At 43.0% G+C, this 16672-nt stretch overlaps 1 protein-coding gene across 2 annotated transcripts; it reads left to right on the top strand.

The window, feature by feature from the left end:
* Positions 1-552: 552 nt before the first annotated feature.
* LOC121582452 (gelsolin) lies at positions 553-16014 on the top strand. Of its 2 annotated transcripts, none has more exons than XM_041898246.2 (16): positions 553-751; positions 5874-6071; positions 6537-6691; positions 7006-7167; positions 7481-7630; positions 7825-7914; positions 8066-8198; positions 9267-9571; positions 11540-11673; positions 11759-11849; positions 13156-13326; positions 13445-13619; positions 13715-13842; positions 13930-14007; positions 14341-14401; positions 14602-16014. In XM_041898246.2, exons 2-16 carry the CDS (start codon positions 5879-5881, stop codon positions 14769-14771), a joined length of 2196 nt encoding a protein of 731 aa, XP_041754180.1. In that variant the 5' UTR covers positions 553-751; positions 5874-5878; the 3' UTR covers positions 14772-16014. The 2 variants fall into 2 exon arrangements, with proteins under 2 accessions (XP_041754180.1, XP_041754178.1); XM_041898244.2 differs by lacking the exon at positions 553-751 and adding an exon at positions 846-1008.
* The last annotated feature ends 658 nt before the right edge of the window (positions 16015-16672 follow it).

Here is a 16672-nt window from a genome sequence, read left to right as displayed (position 1 = left end):
TTGTAATGTGATACAAAACGATGCAATGGTGAGCTTTAGGACCATGCGGACGCCTCCGAGCAGTCGGGTAGGATGTTTGGAGTGTTTATACAAGAACAAAATAAATAATATATATAATGATTATGTCCCCCCCACTTCTAAAACCAAAGTTGCGGCCCTGTGTGAAACCTTTGTGGGCAATGTTTTCCAGTGTTTAGTCAATCATTTTTCAGTGTTTTATGGTCTCGTTTGGATGCATAACATTGAGAGAAAAAGGGCCATTTTTATAATGTGCTTTCAAACAAGCCATTAAAAACAGAGTATTTGCAAGACGCAGTTGTACTCCATATTCAATTAATACAAAAGTGGTGGGTTGTAATAGGCTATCATGCTCCGTTGTCATCTGTGGTCGTCATCCAGACAGGGAGGGGTTATGCCACGTTCATGTGCTAGTCGGAACTCTGAAATATCCGACTTGCTAACTGGTTGTAGTTATACACGTGCAGTTCCTACTAGCACTTGAACGTGGCACTAAATGCGAGCTTACTCCCCCTGTAGCACTAGTGTCATAGACTAGCACTTGAACGCGGCACTAAATGCCAGCTTGCTCCCCCTGTAGCACTAGTGTCATAGAGGGAGATGCCCGGCACAGGCCAGACGCACAAACACACCCTGCCAAGCAACACTGTCCTGCCAAATTAAACCCTATCCTGTCCCGCAGCCCCAAAACACCCGCCGCGGCTTAGAAAACGTCTAAATCAAACAGCATACGGTAAGCAATTCATTTTTTAAAGTTTTAATTTGTGGACCGCCCCTCTGGTGCCTTTGTTGCAATGATGCGTTAAATCAATGAAGCAAGATAGATGCCATTGACAGCGCTGATTTAACCAGAACCGGACCGTTATTCTTTTGATGATCATTAGGCTATACTCATAGGCTACGATTTAAAAAATAAACTAAATATGCAATCAGTCCTATTCTACTGGCGATGTTTCGCTGGTTTGATACTATTTGCTGCAACTTTTAGTGGTGAGTCGAGTGTTTTTTCCCCTTCTGTTCATGCATCCGATATTTGGTGAATGTTGATTTTTGTGCGTAAATGTGCGTAATTGGAGTAAAACAACCATCATTATGAATTACGAAATGTTAACAGAGACAATTACTTAAATTGAGCTATGCCAAATTATTATATCTGAGGATGCCATATAATATATGGACCAACTGTGGAAAACTTGGATGAAACCATAGGAAAAAACAAGGTCATTTGCCAATAAAAAGAGAACAAAGAAAATAATCCAACATCAAGATGAGGTCAGATTACATTTAGATGCACAAACTGTTATAATATGTAAAATAAGATCTTACACTCTGATGATTCCCCCCTTTGTAAACTATAGTTAATGAAACTGTTACAACTTTGTAATAACATAATAACTTTGTTAAAGTTGTATAAGCCTTTATAGGTCTTGCACGACAGAGAGAGAGAGAGAGAGAGAGAGAGAGAGAGAGAGAGAGAGAGAGAGAGAGAGAGAGAGAGAGAGAGATGCTTCTGAATGCATGCTTCACTATGCACAGTGACTGTCAAATTATTAATGATAATTTTACAATATCAAAATATTCCTGCTAAATGTATATTGTTCGAAAGGGTGTGCAAGGGTGTGTCAATCAAATGGCACACATGATTGCCTGTTTGTCTATGCCTACTGTGCATATCCACTCAAATGCTGGGCATTCTCTTATCCATAAATGGACATCCTTAGTCACCATAGAAACACTCACAACTCCAAACACTGGCCTTGCATGATGAATAACCAATATAAGAGGAAGTTGGTGTCCCACTCAACACTGACACAGTGTTGCGTATTGGCCTGTGGTTGTCTATAAAAAGTAGTGTGTGTGTGCATGCATGAATGTGTGTGTGTGTGTGTGTGTGTGTTTGTGTGTGTGTGAGACAGAGCAATCTAGCACTCAGTCAGCAGGGGAAGTGTTGTGTATGATTCTTACACCCGCAGCTGTGAGAGGGCCCAGACCAGGGTAAACTGTCTGACGCCACAGATTACAGCACACCTAATCCTCCTGTGCCTCACTTTATCACACTTTATCCACTGTGTTAGCTGGAGCAATAACCATATATAAGTGTGTGTGCGTGCATGTGTTATGTGTGTCAATACTTTAATGCGAGAGAGAAAGAAAGAGAAGCCAGGTAAATAAGATGTAAATAAGACTTTGGACCTTTTTAGAAACAGTACCTACCCACGCACAAGTTTAATGTGCAGTCTGGCTCTGATCCTCTTCCTCTCCAGGTGATGTTATACTCTGTGTAAACACTGGGCAGAGTTACAGGAGACTGCAATATGTAGATAGAGTGAAGGGGTTAAAGGAGCCAAACGGAATGGCTATGTGGGGAGGCCTGTAGAGTTGAGGGTAGGCAGATGATACACACTTAGCTGAGGGAGAGGCCTGAGTGGAGAAAATGAGTCACCCCTAAATCCCCCTTGTACTGAGGAATCTCTCTTCCAAACCAAACTTTAGGAAACTTAGGATGGACATGAAGATCGTCATCAATGCATTGATTTGAGTACTAGACAGAACTCTATCAGACTGCTGAGAGCAAAAATGAGGAAACGGAAAACCCAAAAGTTATGATTGTGTATTTCATGTAATCTATAACATAATTGGTTTATAGCAACAGCTCTCAGTACAATGTAGTTTGTCGAATCCAGCATCCCTCTTTTCTCAGGGCCTCAGTTAAGGCCTTGCAGCAGCCAACCCAGAACACATTCCAAGCTTTTTTTCAGTTCATCTGATACTGAGGAATAAAAAGGGGCTGGTTGGTGGGGGAGGGGTGCAGCGTACAGGCCAGCAGCAAATCTCTGGGGGCGAGAATCCTGGAATGACTGACACATTTTTACGTGGTTGTGGAAAAGAGGGAAGGGTTATGACTTGCGGACGTCCTGAGGATTTGCATGGGGCAACTCTGTTATCCTCATGTGCCAATGAGACTGGGACCAGCAGTCAGGTGACCTGTTCTATTTATTCTCCCTCCTGTGGAGTGTGGAGTCTACCAAACTACCCCCTCTGAATCACTGACCAGAACACAGAGCAGATTATCATCAGAGAAGTGACTGAGTTACTGTGTATAGTTTGTGTTGACAGGGACACATAACATAGGTATATAGTATATAGTCATTTCTGCTAGTATAGCCTAGCTAGTCAACACTGTGAGGTCCAGGGACATGATTTTACAGTAAACAAATGACATCCCCTCACCTAGCACATAAGCAGACAAGTAATTACAGAGGAAGATACTGTTGCTTGTATCTAAGTAAAGTAGCAGCAGTGTCACTTGTCAGGTTGCTGCAATATATTTTGATTAATGCATGTATTCATATCATATACAGAAAATAATCATCTATGGAATGCAACTTCATTAGCTACTTTCTCTGATGAGACGTGACAGTGGGACCGGAGAGGAGCTGGCTTCCTGCTCAAAGAAGGATAACTTCCTGCTGGGTTCTTGCTCAGATGATGTTTCATATGTAAATACATTGGTAGTGATCTAGCACTGGGGGCCTTGATGTTCTCACAGACAGACAAAACAGTCCCCTCTGTCAGAGTAGAGATCACAGTTACAGGTGTTTGGTTATGTAAAACCATACTTCATGGAACATCATACTTCATGCTGCAAGTACTTCCAAAAAGTTTTGAATTAACTAGTGAGAGTACATTTCCCATGATCATGGGATTGCATTTAATGCAAATTGATGAAGGTCAAATTGCCAGGGTTAGAGCTTTCAAGCCTGTTCTATTCATTCATATTTCTATGGTTCTCTCTATCTGGAGACATTGCAATGTTCATGGTGTTGGACAGAGTTTCAGGTAACAGCTGAGCTGGGCTTATCTGTCAATATACAGTAGATCCCTGTGAGCTGTAAATCTGACTTTATGATCTGGTGTTTATGAAATGGCTATATATTCAACTGAAACAGGAATCAATGTGTTGTTTATGGCCCATGGTTTGTTCTCTGTTTGCTCTCCACAGTGGCAGATTGTTCCCCCTGTGAAATGTGTAACAGGACAGATACTTGTGTGATTGAAAACTACAATACATCAAAATTGAACTTTAAGATGATTATGATGGCTATAAGACTTACTACCATGTCTTCATGTTAGAAAAGAGAAGAGGAAAATAAGTATGTGGCTGCTTGTGAAATGAGTCATAGGTTACGAAAGAGTAGAAGAGACAGAGGAAAAAGGAGCATCAGATTCTTTGGGGTTAGGGTTGCCTGAATTCTCTCCCAAACAAGGTCACGTGTGGATTTTTTCGATGGTTGTGGCCAGTGCGCTGTCAAGAAGAATGGCAAAGCCTGCTCTGTTGCTGAGGGTTAGTCATATAAATTGAGAAGTAGCCCCAAACTGCAGTCTTTCCCTAAATAAATGAGTTGGAGACTTGAGTCCTGAGGCACGCAGATGGGCCCCAGTGCAGAAAACACTGTGTTTACTCTCTAGAACATGGCCTCATTTAGGAGCACAGAACAGCCTGTGTCACCACTTCCGCCGAGGCTGCCTCCCCTCCTTGTTCAGGCAGGTTTCGGCGTTCGTGGTCACCGGCTTACTAGCTGCTGCCGATCCATTTATCATCACTCCACTTGTCTTGCCTAATTAATCACACACACCTGGTCCTTATCCCCAATTAGTAATTGTATAAGTGTTCCCTCTGCTTCCTTATCTGTGTGGGTGATTAATTAGACAAGACAAGTGGAGTGATGATAAATGGATCGGCAGCAGCTAGTAAGCCGGTGACGACGAACGCCAAAACCTGCCCGAACAAAGAGGGGAGGCAGCCTCGGCGGAAGTCGTGACAGCCTGTTTGCGCTGTTTGGAATGTTAAGTGTGGATATAATTAATTCAGGGTGTGTTATGCTATGTGGATGTAGGCCTACCATAATAGTAATTTAACTTTCAATTTTTATGTGAACTGTTGTTGTTGTGTGTTTGAAAACGGATAAAAAATGAGGCCTTGTAATCTTATCTTGATCAGTTACTGTTTACGAAAGCTGTAGCAAATATAGATGTCTGTGGGCAACACCTTATGTGTTTGTGTGCTTTGGAAACAGTGTGTGGCAGAGCTACTGTGTAAGTACAGGAACCAACTTGACGACTGACTGAACATTTTGACATGGTTTTCTGTGGTCACTATAGTAACCTGCAAAGAGGATAGGAGGAAGGAGTTGTCTGCGAGTTAGATATTAACAGGATATGCTGCTCATGTCTTAAAAATTTCAAACATTTCCACATGCCAAAATGACCTCAAGTACAGTAGGTGATAATCTCACTGAGCATAGGCATCCACTCGATGCTTTTAATACAGTGCCTCATGGCTTTTTGGTTTCTGATATGACTGAAATGTGATATTTGTGGGCCTGTCCCATTGGGCTGAGTGCCTGACTGTGAGTGTGCTGTGTGTGTGCACTGTGCAGTAGTTCATCTATTGTCTCTCTCCTCTCTTCTCTACACACACTTATTCTGTGGTGGCACCACTGCTGGGGCTGCCCATCTCAAACCGAATCACAGCACTTCCTCTTCCTGTTCAGAGAAAGGAGGAAACACCCAACAGCACAGGGCACTAATGAGTCACCACATCACACATTATTAACTCACTACTCAAAATGTTATCTTTATATCCATGACAACAGCTCTCAGTAAAGGGAGTGGCTCCCTTCTGCAAACTATGTCCATAAATGATAGAGACTGACTTTTCTTGTCTTTTACTAGATCTTGGTCCTGAGGTCATATTTTTTAAATTATCTTAGTAACTGTCTCAGTATAACTTGGCAATTGGTGAATTAACAGTGTTCCATATCATCAATATCGTTTGTTATTTTTCCATGAAGGCAACATGGTGGACCATCCTGAGTTTGAGAAGGCTGGCCAGCAGGCGGGCCTGCAGATGTGGAGGATTGAGAAGTTTGACCTGGTGGCCGTGCCAGAGAACCTGTATGGAAGCTTCTACACGGGAGACGCCTACCTCATCCTCAACACTATCAAGCAGCGCTCCGGGAACCTGCAGTATGACCTGCACTTCTGGCTGGGTGAGGACAGAACCAGGAGCAGGATGGGTTGCATTACAAACCCTGGTGGATATGATTGATGTCATATAAATACTTTTACTAGAATGGGCATCCTCCTTCAAGTCACTGTAACTTGTGGTGGGTGTGTACTATAATTCTATCTCATTGATTGATGTGCACAGACAGAATGCTGAGTCAGGCCCATTTCATTGTATTGATCATGCCTGCGTCTAGGCAGCCTGTTAGATAGAACCTTAGCAGAATGTTATGGGAAATGGACTAAGTGAGTGATACTCAAACTTGGTTCATTCGATGTACCGGTATGTGTCCATTGAGTTTTGCTTTAGGGAAATAGTCATCCATGACATCTGTGGAATCTAGCAGACTAAGCAGCCAATGGGGGTTGGGCCTCCGTTGACAAAGACAAGAGAGCAAAACGTTACAATTCAGAGTGTGAGTTTAACCTCTGTGGTTTCTCTGCTCCAGGCGACTTCTGCACCCAGGATGAGAGTGGAGCAGCAGCCATCTTCACTGTCCAGATGGATGACCATCTGGGAGGTAAACCCATCCAGTACCGTGAGGTCCAGGGACATGAGTCCAAAGTATTCCTGGGTTACTTCAAGGCTGGATTGAAGTACTTGGTGAGGAGATGTTATTTGAGATGACAATTAGAATTTTCTTTGATAGTTTTAGCATTATTGCTACAAATCCTGGCCATGACACACATAATATTGCATTCATACCTCAGGCAGGGGTATTGTTATAAACTATACAGTAGTCTCTATACCTAAATGGCTTTGGAGTACATCAACCTTTTAATGGGAATAAAGTATGCCCTCCTTGTATTATCCCCTTGTTGGGATAATAAAGTTAATCTAATCTAATGGAGGAAATATGCCCTAGAAATGTGAATGGCTCCATAATAACTGTGCCATATCTTTTGTCACTGTTTTAGAAAGGAGGCGTAGCATCTGGGTTCAAACATGTTGTTACCAACGAGGTGGTTATGCAGCGGCTGCTACAGGTCAAAGGTCGGCGTGTTGTCAGGGCGACGGAGGTGCCTGTCAGCTGGGACAGCTTCAACCAGGGAGACTGCTTCATCCTGGACCTGGGCAGCGTGAGTTACCATTAGCATCCTCCTTCAAGTCACTGTGACTTGTGGTGGGTGTGTACTGTAATTCTATCTCATTGATTGATGTGCACAGACAGAATGCTGAGTCAGTATACTTTTAACTTCATAGTACATAGCGTCATCAAACATTGGCGGGACATTTCAATAAAATAAACAGAGAGAAAAGAGAAACTTAAGAGAAAAGACAAACTTTTAATAGAGAGATTGTCTGAATACAATTAAAATTCATGCAAACGAATTCCTGGTCGATGCTGACCACATCACTTGTCCTGTTTGTTGTGTATCCCTCCTCCCACAGGAGATCTACCAGTGGTGTGGCTCCCAGAGCAACCACTTTGAGAAACTGAAGGCCACTCAGGTTGCCAAGGGTATCCGTGACAATGAGCGCAGTGGGCGAGCCCGCGTGTACGTGTGTGACGACGGGGCAGAGAGAGACAAGATGATAGAGGTGAGATCATAAACAGCTAAAGAACAGGAGAGTCTTCTTACTCTCTTTATCTCTCTTTGTTTCTGTGATTGGTTGATGTTTATTATGGTGTTTAATGGTGCATAATGGACTTTTGAATAAACTCCAGCTGTGGTTAAAGCATTGTTTAATTTTCTAAAGTATATCTAAAAGGGATCTTCTCTGTGCGTCTTCAGGTTCTGGGAGATAAACCCGACCTTCCTGAAGGATCTTCTGATGACATCAAAGCAGATGCCTCAAACAGGAAGATGGCCAAACTGTACAAGGTGGGAATACAGTGAACAATCTACTGAAACCAACACCAACTGGTCTAGCTGCATTATGAGAACATCTCATATAGACGCTGAGGACTTTTCACATACACGTCTCTGATCTCTCCTCTAAAATTCTTCCTCTGTCGCTCCTCCTCTCCCCCAGGTGTCAAATGCCAGTGGAGACATGGCCATGTCCATGGTGGCAGCAGAGAACCCATTCTCTCAGAGTGCCTTGGAGTCCAGCGACTGCTTCATCCTGGATCACGGCTCCGACGGCAAGATCTTCATCTGGAAAGGTCAGCTGGGGTCACCCAATATTAAAGACGCTTATGATCAGCTGATTTTTCACAGTTTGTAACACTCTCCACCAATTCAGCCAGTCAATGAAAGCATAACACTGTAGCTGGACTTGTTTTGGCATGGTATGGCTGCTGTCATGTCCATTTGGTAACACATAGCATTACAGACCACATTTAGAGAACGAGACATTGTCTTGGACAGTGTCATATGATGAACTTCCACAGAGAGTATATGATGACTAGGTGAAAAATCTGTCGATGTGCCCTTGAGCAAGGCACTTAACCCTAATTGCTCCTGTAAGTCACTCTGGATAAGAGCGTCTGCTAAATGACTAAAAATAAAATAAATAAAATAATGCAACCAGGGGCGTAATTTCAGCATAACCTCCAAGGAAGTTTTATAAAATTGAAGCTCATTTACTGCATTTCTACACCATTTAAAAACTGTAAAATGCTATTTGGAGAACAGCAAAAACAACTTTCAGCCATTATCACCTTGTTGCTGTAGCTTCATTCACCTCCGTCAATAGGGGACTTAACATTCTACAAACACGTCATAAAATAATTAGTTGCTACGCACTAGCTCAGCACCGGGATTAAAACTCTAGTTTAGTTTAATGTGAAGTCAAACAGCAGTTACCTAGCCAAAGCCATCTACTATAGCCATCTTTACCTCTGCACTGTTTTGAGAAAAATTCTTGCTATTCCCTGCAGCTGCATCGAAGCGCTTTCCATAAAGCCAGCCAGCTACACAAACACCCTTCCCTCCAACTCTCAGGTGTCCGCATAGTTCTAAAGTCAGCCTTCTAATACCACTAAACTGCATTTGCCTTTTAATCGTGATTGGAATGATTTTAGTAGTCTATTTTAAATTGTTGGTGTTGAGCTAAGGTATTGCGACTGCCATACCCAATTGATGCCACTGGATGCAACTGAAAGGTGTTGTTCTTATTTCAAAAGATAACTGTCCTCCGTTATTTTTCAGTCTTTATAGTTTCTAAGTGGTTGAATTCATTAAACCCACTTTTTGTATTTCTCTCCCCTCTTCCACACACTCTTACCCAGGCAAAGAAGCCAACCTGGATGAGCGTAAGGCAGCCATGAAGGCAGCAGATGAGTTCATCAAGAAGATGGGCTACCCTAAACACACCCAGGTGCAGATCCTGCCGGAGATGGGAGAGACGCCTCTCTTCAAACAGTTCTTCAAGAACTGGCGTGACAAGGACCAGACGGAGGGTCTGGGTGTGGCCTATGTCTCCAACAGCATCGCCAAGCTAGAGAAGGTGCCATTTGATGCTGCCACGCTCCACGACTCCCCCGCCATGTCTGCCCAGCACGGCATGGTGGACGGCGGCAACGGAGACAAGCAGGTGGGTGGACAAGATGAACGGCTGGTCCTGTGCCCACATTGTACAGCAAGCCTTCCCAGTAATCTTTCTTAGAGTAACTATCAGGATGAGTATTGCTGTGAGTAACTATCAACTTTATGTATTAGGGATATTATACAGTAATAAGCATTCTGTGAGCTAATCTATGTAGACTGTGAGGGAGGTATGCTAGGGTTTCAGCCCAATGCAGCCAGTAGAGGAAGGATAATAAAGTAGGAAATCTCTGATGAACAGATAGCAACGAAATGAAAGGGGTATGAATTTGTATTTACATAACAGTACAGTGGGGAAAAAAAGTATTTAGTCAGCCACCAATTGTGCAAGTTCTCCCACTTAAAAAGATGAGAGAGGCCTGTAATTTTCATCATAGGTACACGTCAACTATGACAGACAAAATGAGTTTTTTTTTCTCCAGAAAATCACATTGTAGGATTTTTTTATGAATTTATTTGCAAATTATGGTGGAAAATAAGTATTTGGTCAATAACTAAAGTTTCTCAATACTTATATATACCCTTTGTTGGCAATGACACAGGTCAAACGATTTCTGTAAGTCTTCACAAGGTTTTCACACACTGTTGCTGGTATTTTGGCCCATTCCTTCATGCAGATCTCCTCTAGAGCAGTGATGTTTTGGGGTTGTCGCTGGGCAACACAGACTTTCAACTCCCTCCAAAGATTTTCTATGGGGTTGAGATCTGGAGACTGGCTAGGCCACTCCAGGACCTTGAAATGCTTCTTACGAAGCCACTCCTTCGTTGCCCGGGCAGTGTGTTTGGGATCATTGTCATGCTGAAAGACCCAGCCACGTTTCATCTTCAATGCCCTTGCTGATGGAAGGAGGTTTTCACTCAAAATCTCATAATAAATGGCCCCATTCATTCTTTCCTTTACACGGATCAGTCGTCCTGGTCCCTTTGCAGAAAAACAGCCCCAAAGCATGATGTTTCCACCCCCATGCTTCACAGTAGGTATGGTGTTCTTTGGATGCAACTCAGCATTCTTTGTCCTCCAAACACGACGAGTTGAGTTTTTACCAAAAAGTTCTATTTTGGTTTCATCTGACCATATGACATTCTCCCAATCCTCTTCTGGATCATCCAAATGCACTCTAGCAAACTTCAGACGGGCCTGGACATGTACTGGCTTAAGCAGGGGGACACGTCTGGCACTGCAGGATTTGAGTCCCTCGCGGCGTAGTGTGTTACTGATGGTAGTGTTTGTTACTTTGGTCCCAGCTCTCTGCAGGTCATTCACTAGGTCCCCCCGTGTGGTTCTGGGATTTTTGCTCACCGTTCTTGTGATCATTTTGACCCCACAGGGTGAGATCTTGCGTGGAGCCCCAGATCGAGGGAGATTATCAGTGGTCTTGTATGTCTTCCATTTCCTAATAATTGATCCCACAGTTGATTTCTTCAAACCAAGCTGCTTACCTATTGCAGATTCAGTCTTCCCAGCCTGGTGCAGGTCTACAATTTTGTTTCTGGTGTCCTTTGACAGCTCTTTTGGTCTTGGCCATAGTGGAGTTTGGAGTGTGACTGTTTGAGGTTGTGGACAGGTGTCTTTTATACTGATAACAAGTTCAAACAGGTGCCATTAATACAGGTAACGAGTGGAGGACAGAGGAGCCTCTTAAAGAAGAAGTTACAGGTCTGTGAGAGCCAGAAATCTTGCTTGTTTGTAGGTGACCAAATACTTATTTTCCACCATAATTTGCAAATAAATTCATTAAAAATCCTACAATGTGATTTTCTGGAAAAAATATTCTCAATTTGTCTGTCATAGTTGACGTGTACCTATGATGAAAATTACAGGCCTCTCTCATCTTTTTAAGTGGGAGAACTTGTACAATTGGTGGCTGACTAAATAATTTTTTCCCCCATTGTATATAGCTCTGTTTTGGTAGCCTGCCACCACTAGGGGTCACATAATGTGTATGTTTATGTACAGATCTGGCGTATTGAGGGATCAGACAAGGTAGAAGTGGACCCCTCCACACACGGACAGTTCTATGGCGGAGACAGTTACATCATCCTCTATAACTACCACCATGGAGGACGCCAAGGGCACATCATCTACATGTGGTAAGACAGACACTAAAGTAAAAGTACAATGAAACAGTAGAGAGACCATCAGAAGAGATACATTGCTAACTAGAATATCTCTCAGGCAAGGAAGTGACTCTTCCCAGGACGAAATTGGTGCTTCAGCCATCTTGGGTGCCCAGTTGGACGATGAGCTTGGTGGTGGGCCTGTGCAGGTAATGAATGTGTGTTTGTGAGTGGGTGTGTATAGAAGAAGTGGCTTTCTTTTCCCATCGCATATTCCTTTTTTCTATGGTTTCCTCTTAGCCTCATCAGTCCAGTAACCTCCTTCCTTACCAGTGTGTCACTCTCCCTCTTCCTCCTCTCCCTCCTCCTCTCATTGCTTCCTGTCCTTCATTTGCTTCCTGTTTGTCTCTCCAGGTTGCAGGTGCTCCTATTACCACCCAGGTACTCTCCTCTCAGGGCTGTAGAACTCAGTACAGAGCAGTGTATTTAACTGATATGGCTCAATGTGTTTACAGAGAAATCAGCTGGTTCAAATCAACAGGGACCCCAAACAGGACATTCCAGGGCCATGTTTATGAGGGAGTTCCCTTTATCCTCTCTGATTCTGTTGCTTCACCACTCTGACACATAGTTACTGTTCCCAGACGAGCCAATTCCCAGACCTGTTGTAGGGACGTTTCCCAAACGTTTTGGTTTTTGCCCTAGCACTACACAGCTGATTTAAATAAGGAACTCATCATCAACCTTTGATTATTTGAATTAGCTGTGTAGTGCTAGAGCAACAACCAAAACATGCACACCTTGGGGTCCCCAGAAAAACCCAGCAGCGTTGCAGTTCTTGATACAAACCGGTGCGCCTGCCACCTACTACCATACCCCGTTCAAAGGCACTTAAATGTTTTGTCTTGCCCATTCACTCTCTGAATGGTACACATACACAATCCATGTCTCCATTGTCTAAAGGATTAAAAATCCTTCTTTGACCTGTCTCCTCCCCTTCATCTACACTGATTTAAATGGATTTAATAAGTGACATCAATAAGGGATCATAGCTTTCACCTGGATTAAAAATCCAAGCTAATCATGGCTACCCGGACTATTTCCATTGTCCCCTCCACCCCACCCCTTCTTTTTACGCTGCTGCTACTCTCTGTTTATTATCTCTGCATAGTCACTTTAACTCTACCCGCATGTACATATTACCTCAATTACCTCGACTAACCGGTGCCCCCGCACATTGACTCTGTACCGGTACCCCCTGTATATAGCCTCCCTACTGTTATTTTATTTTACTGCTGCTCTTTAATTATTTGTTCTTGTTTACTTATCTATTTTTTACTTAACATGCATTGTTGGTTAAGGGCTTGTAAGTAACCATTTCACTGTAAGGTCTACACCTGTTGTATTCGGCGCATTTGGCAAATAAAAGCTGATTTGATTTGATTCACCTGGTCAGTCTATGTCATGGAAATGTTCTGTATACTCAGTGTAACTAGTTTGCTCTGTGTGGTCCAGGTGAGGGTGGTCCAGGGCAAGGAGCCAGCTCACCTCATGAGCCTGTTTGGGGGGCAGCCCATGGTGGTGTACAAGGGAGGTACGTCCAGAGATGGGGGCCAGTCCGCCCCCGCAGAAACACGACTCTTCCAGGTGCGCTCCAACTCTGCAGGGTGCACAAGAGCTGTGGAGGTGAGTGACATGGGGACAATGCCTCTCTTATTTCAGAAATTAGCTACTAAACTGCAATATATTTACAGACATGACACTCGTGGTCATTTTCTACCCACCATGTCTCATCCACCTCTAGATTGATGCTGTGTCCTCCAACCTGAACTCCAACGATGCCTTCCTCCTGGTGACTCCTGGAGCCTCCTTCGTGTGGGTTGGCCAGGGGGCCAGTGACACTGAGAAAAATGGCACACAGCAGCTCTGTGTTATCCTGGGGGTGTCCTCCTCAGAACTGCCTGAGGGCGGAGAGACCGGTATGTACATTGTACCAATGGACATTGGCTTTTCTTTGCTCTGTGGCTGTCTGTGGCATGTCCTAACTAACTGACTATTGTGTGTCTCTATGCAGATGATTTCTGGGAGGCTCTGGGAGGGAAGTCAGCGTACCGCACCTCCTCCAGACTCAGAAGCAATGACAAGATGGACGCCCATCCACCCAGGCTCTTCGCCTGCTCCAACAAGACTGGAAACTTCATTGTGAGTCCCATTATTATTACCATAAGCCATTCATGGTTAACCCTTTAACCCTGGTTTTTCTAATGCCTTGTCGCCTTCTCCACCCAGATTGAGGAGGTGCCTGGGGAGATGACCCAAGAAGATCTGGCCACTGATGATGTCATGATCCTGGACACATGGGATCAGGTAGATAAATTAGCATGTGGTATTTTCTGAGATGTGAACGTTATTAAGTATGCAGATATAGGACCTTAATTTGACCTATACTGTAACAGCAAAATAAGGTGGACAAAAGTAGACTTCATAAAAAGTGCAATACTCTTAATATAACCCTGTCTTAGTGTGGGTTGTCAGTGAATTTATGTAAATCACAAAGCTCATCAGCATTTCCTGCGGTAAAGGAAAATTCTCAGCAACAAAAGTATGATCAAATTAAGATCCTACACCTGCACAATAACACAATGGATAACAGATGAATTGCTGTACATAGTCTAATAAAAGTTGAATATCCTCTTCTAGGTGTTTGTCTGGATCGGGAATGAAGCCCATGAAGAGGAGAAGACTGAGGCGATGGCCTCCGGTAAGTAATAAAATGCAAAACAACTGCTAAATTTAACAAATTCTTAATTAATTATCTTGTAGACGTTTTTACATAGAGAATGTTCATGCCATCTTGCTTTTTTGAGTGCATTACTCAAGACCAAAATCATTTGATTGAGAAGCTTCCCACTGGGAAAACTGCTCTCTATAGAACTACAATTTAATCCCCTCCTCCCCCAGCTGTGCGTTACATTGAGACGGACCCTGCCAACCGTGACCGCAGGACACCCATCGTGAAGATCAAGCAAGGGTTCGAGCCACCCACGTTCTCCGGCTGGTTCCTGGGCTGGGACCATGAGTACTGGACCAGCGACCCCCTGGAGCGGGCCATGGCTGAGCTGGAGCTGTGAACCGTCACCTTTAACCCCTAACCCTGCCGCCTGGCTTTACCGCACGCACTGAGCAGCTCCAGTCATGAGACTTTCAATGGGGAAGCCTCTATGCCCCGCCAACCTCCTTTCTTCTGACTGCCAGTGGGAGAATTATTTTTGTTGAATTTTTAAATTTTTGAAAGAAATGTGTCAAAGAATATTGAGCTTTTAGGTTTGAATGTGTTGCTTTGATTAGAGAGTAGAAGAGGCTTTCATACCCCTGTATATCTGATACAGAGCACAGGTGCACTATCGCAACGCCATTAAGGTACTGTGATAGACTAGCTCTACTCCCCCACCACATGTAAAACATATGTTTCTCATTTCATGTTTTCGTATTGTCATGATAATGTTTTGTGTCATTATTTCAGCCCACCCCTGCTTCTAAATTCATCCAAGGATATTTAGGAGCAGTGACCAATGGATTCTCCTGATAATAAACTGGAGACTTTATTAGCTTTTATACATATGGAAATAAGCATGCAAGTGACCAATAACAAGGGCTTTAATGGAACCACAGGCTTAGATAAGGCTTTGCACCTGCTACAATCTGCATGGAGATTGAAATATATTTTTTGTATGAGATATTTTCTACGTGTTTTCTACGATGCCAACAACAGTAGGCTGTTTCTATTCAGTATCTCACCATTAAGAAACCTAGCATATTACAATCATCTGAACCAAGAGGCAGGGAGCCAAAGCCTTTGAGGAAAAAACACTGCCAGACATAACCTTACTTAAGTAAGGTCTCCGAAAACGCAGGAACATTGCCTTTAAATTTCAATTGGGCTTTAGCGCTGAATTTCTGCGATACGGATTGAAGTCCCTAATGTATGATACTTCATGTTCGGTATGAAGTGACACATCAATTCAGGGGTTCTCTGCCATAATGGAAAGGAACGTAGGGGAGAGGGATTGAGGGAGTGTAGCAAGCCAGATTTGTTTTTATTTGGTGTCAGCCAGTCAGGAGTAGGAGGCTCACTCAATTAGTGCTTCTATTCTGGGTATTATAGACAGAAATACTCAGCCTCACTCCTCTCCTCACTGTGGTCAGTGCATGTTCGCTTGCCTCTTTCTACAGCCTCTAATACTATTCTTCATGGGGAATCCAAAGCTTTGCTGCTAGAACCATCACAAGCCACACCTAACAGCAGTCAATGTCAAGTTCAATGGTTTTCCCCAGGCCTTACTATTGTTTCAATAAAACCTCTTATGTCACTGACACTAGATGTGTTCATTTAAAGTGTATATCATTTTTATTTAAAGGCGGAATCATAGTGAAAATAACAATACAGCTTTGAAGGACAACAGTTTGTTTTGAAGTGCAGTTTCAAATGTATGTCAATACATATACAATTAATCATAATTAACATTGACCTTTATAGAAAATGTTTACTAGCAAGTTTGCATGATGTGGATATGAAAATATGAACATGATAAGAAATAATTTAAATATGAGAAAAATAGGTTACAACAGAGCGGTTTAGTAACATGAAATAATGTAACTGTGTCCTCCTTTACACATACAGTAACACTTTAAAACCATAAAACAGAACACATACACTGACTATACAAAACATTAAGAACACCTGCTCTTTCCATGACAGACTGACCAGGTGAATCCAAGTGAAAACTATGATCCTTTATTGATGTCACTTACATTTACATTTACATTTACGTCATTTAGCAGACGCTCTTATCCAGAGCGACTTACACTTGTTAAATCCATTTCAATCAGTGCAGATGAATGGGAGGAGACAGGTTAAAGAATGATTTTTAAGCCTTGAGACAATTGGGACATGGATTGTGTATGTGTCATTCAGAGGGTGAATGGGCAAGACAAAAACATTTAAGTGCCTTTGAACAGGGTATGGTAGTAG

The sequence above is a fragment of the Coregonus clupeaformis genome, chromosome 15 (genome assembly GCF_020615455.1).
Source record: "Coregonus clupeaformis isolate EN_2021a chromosome 15, ASM2061545v1, whole genome shotgun sequence".
Lineage (NCBI taxonomy): Eukaryota > Metazoa > Chordata > Actinopteri > Salmoniformes > Salmonidae > Coregonus > Coregonus clupeaformis.
This window is presented reverse-complemented; position numbering and strand designations above follow the sequence as displayed.

Coding starts and splice junctions, on each gene's coding strand:
- LOC121582452 (XM_041898244.2), top strand. CDS start 942: ATGCAATCAGTCCTATTCTACTGGCGATGTTTCGCTGGTTTGATACTA. Junction 7,168..7,480: donor TCATCCTGGACCTGGGCAGC/GTGAGTTACCAT, acceptor CTCCTCCCACAG/GAGATCTACCAGTGGTGTGG. Junction 7,631..7,824: donor AGAGAGACAAGATGATAGAG/GTGAGATCATAA, acceptor GTGCGTCTTCAG/GTTCTGGGAGATAAACCCGA.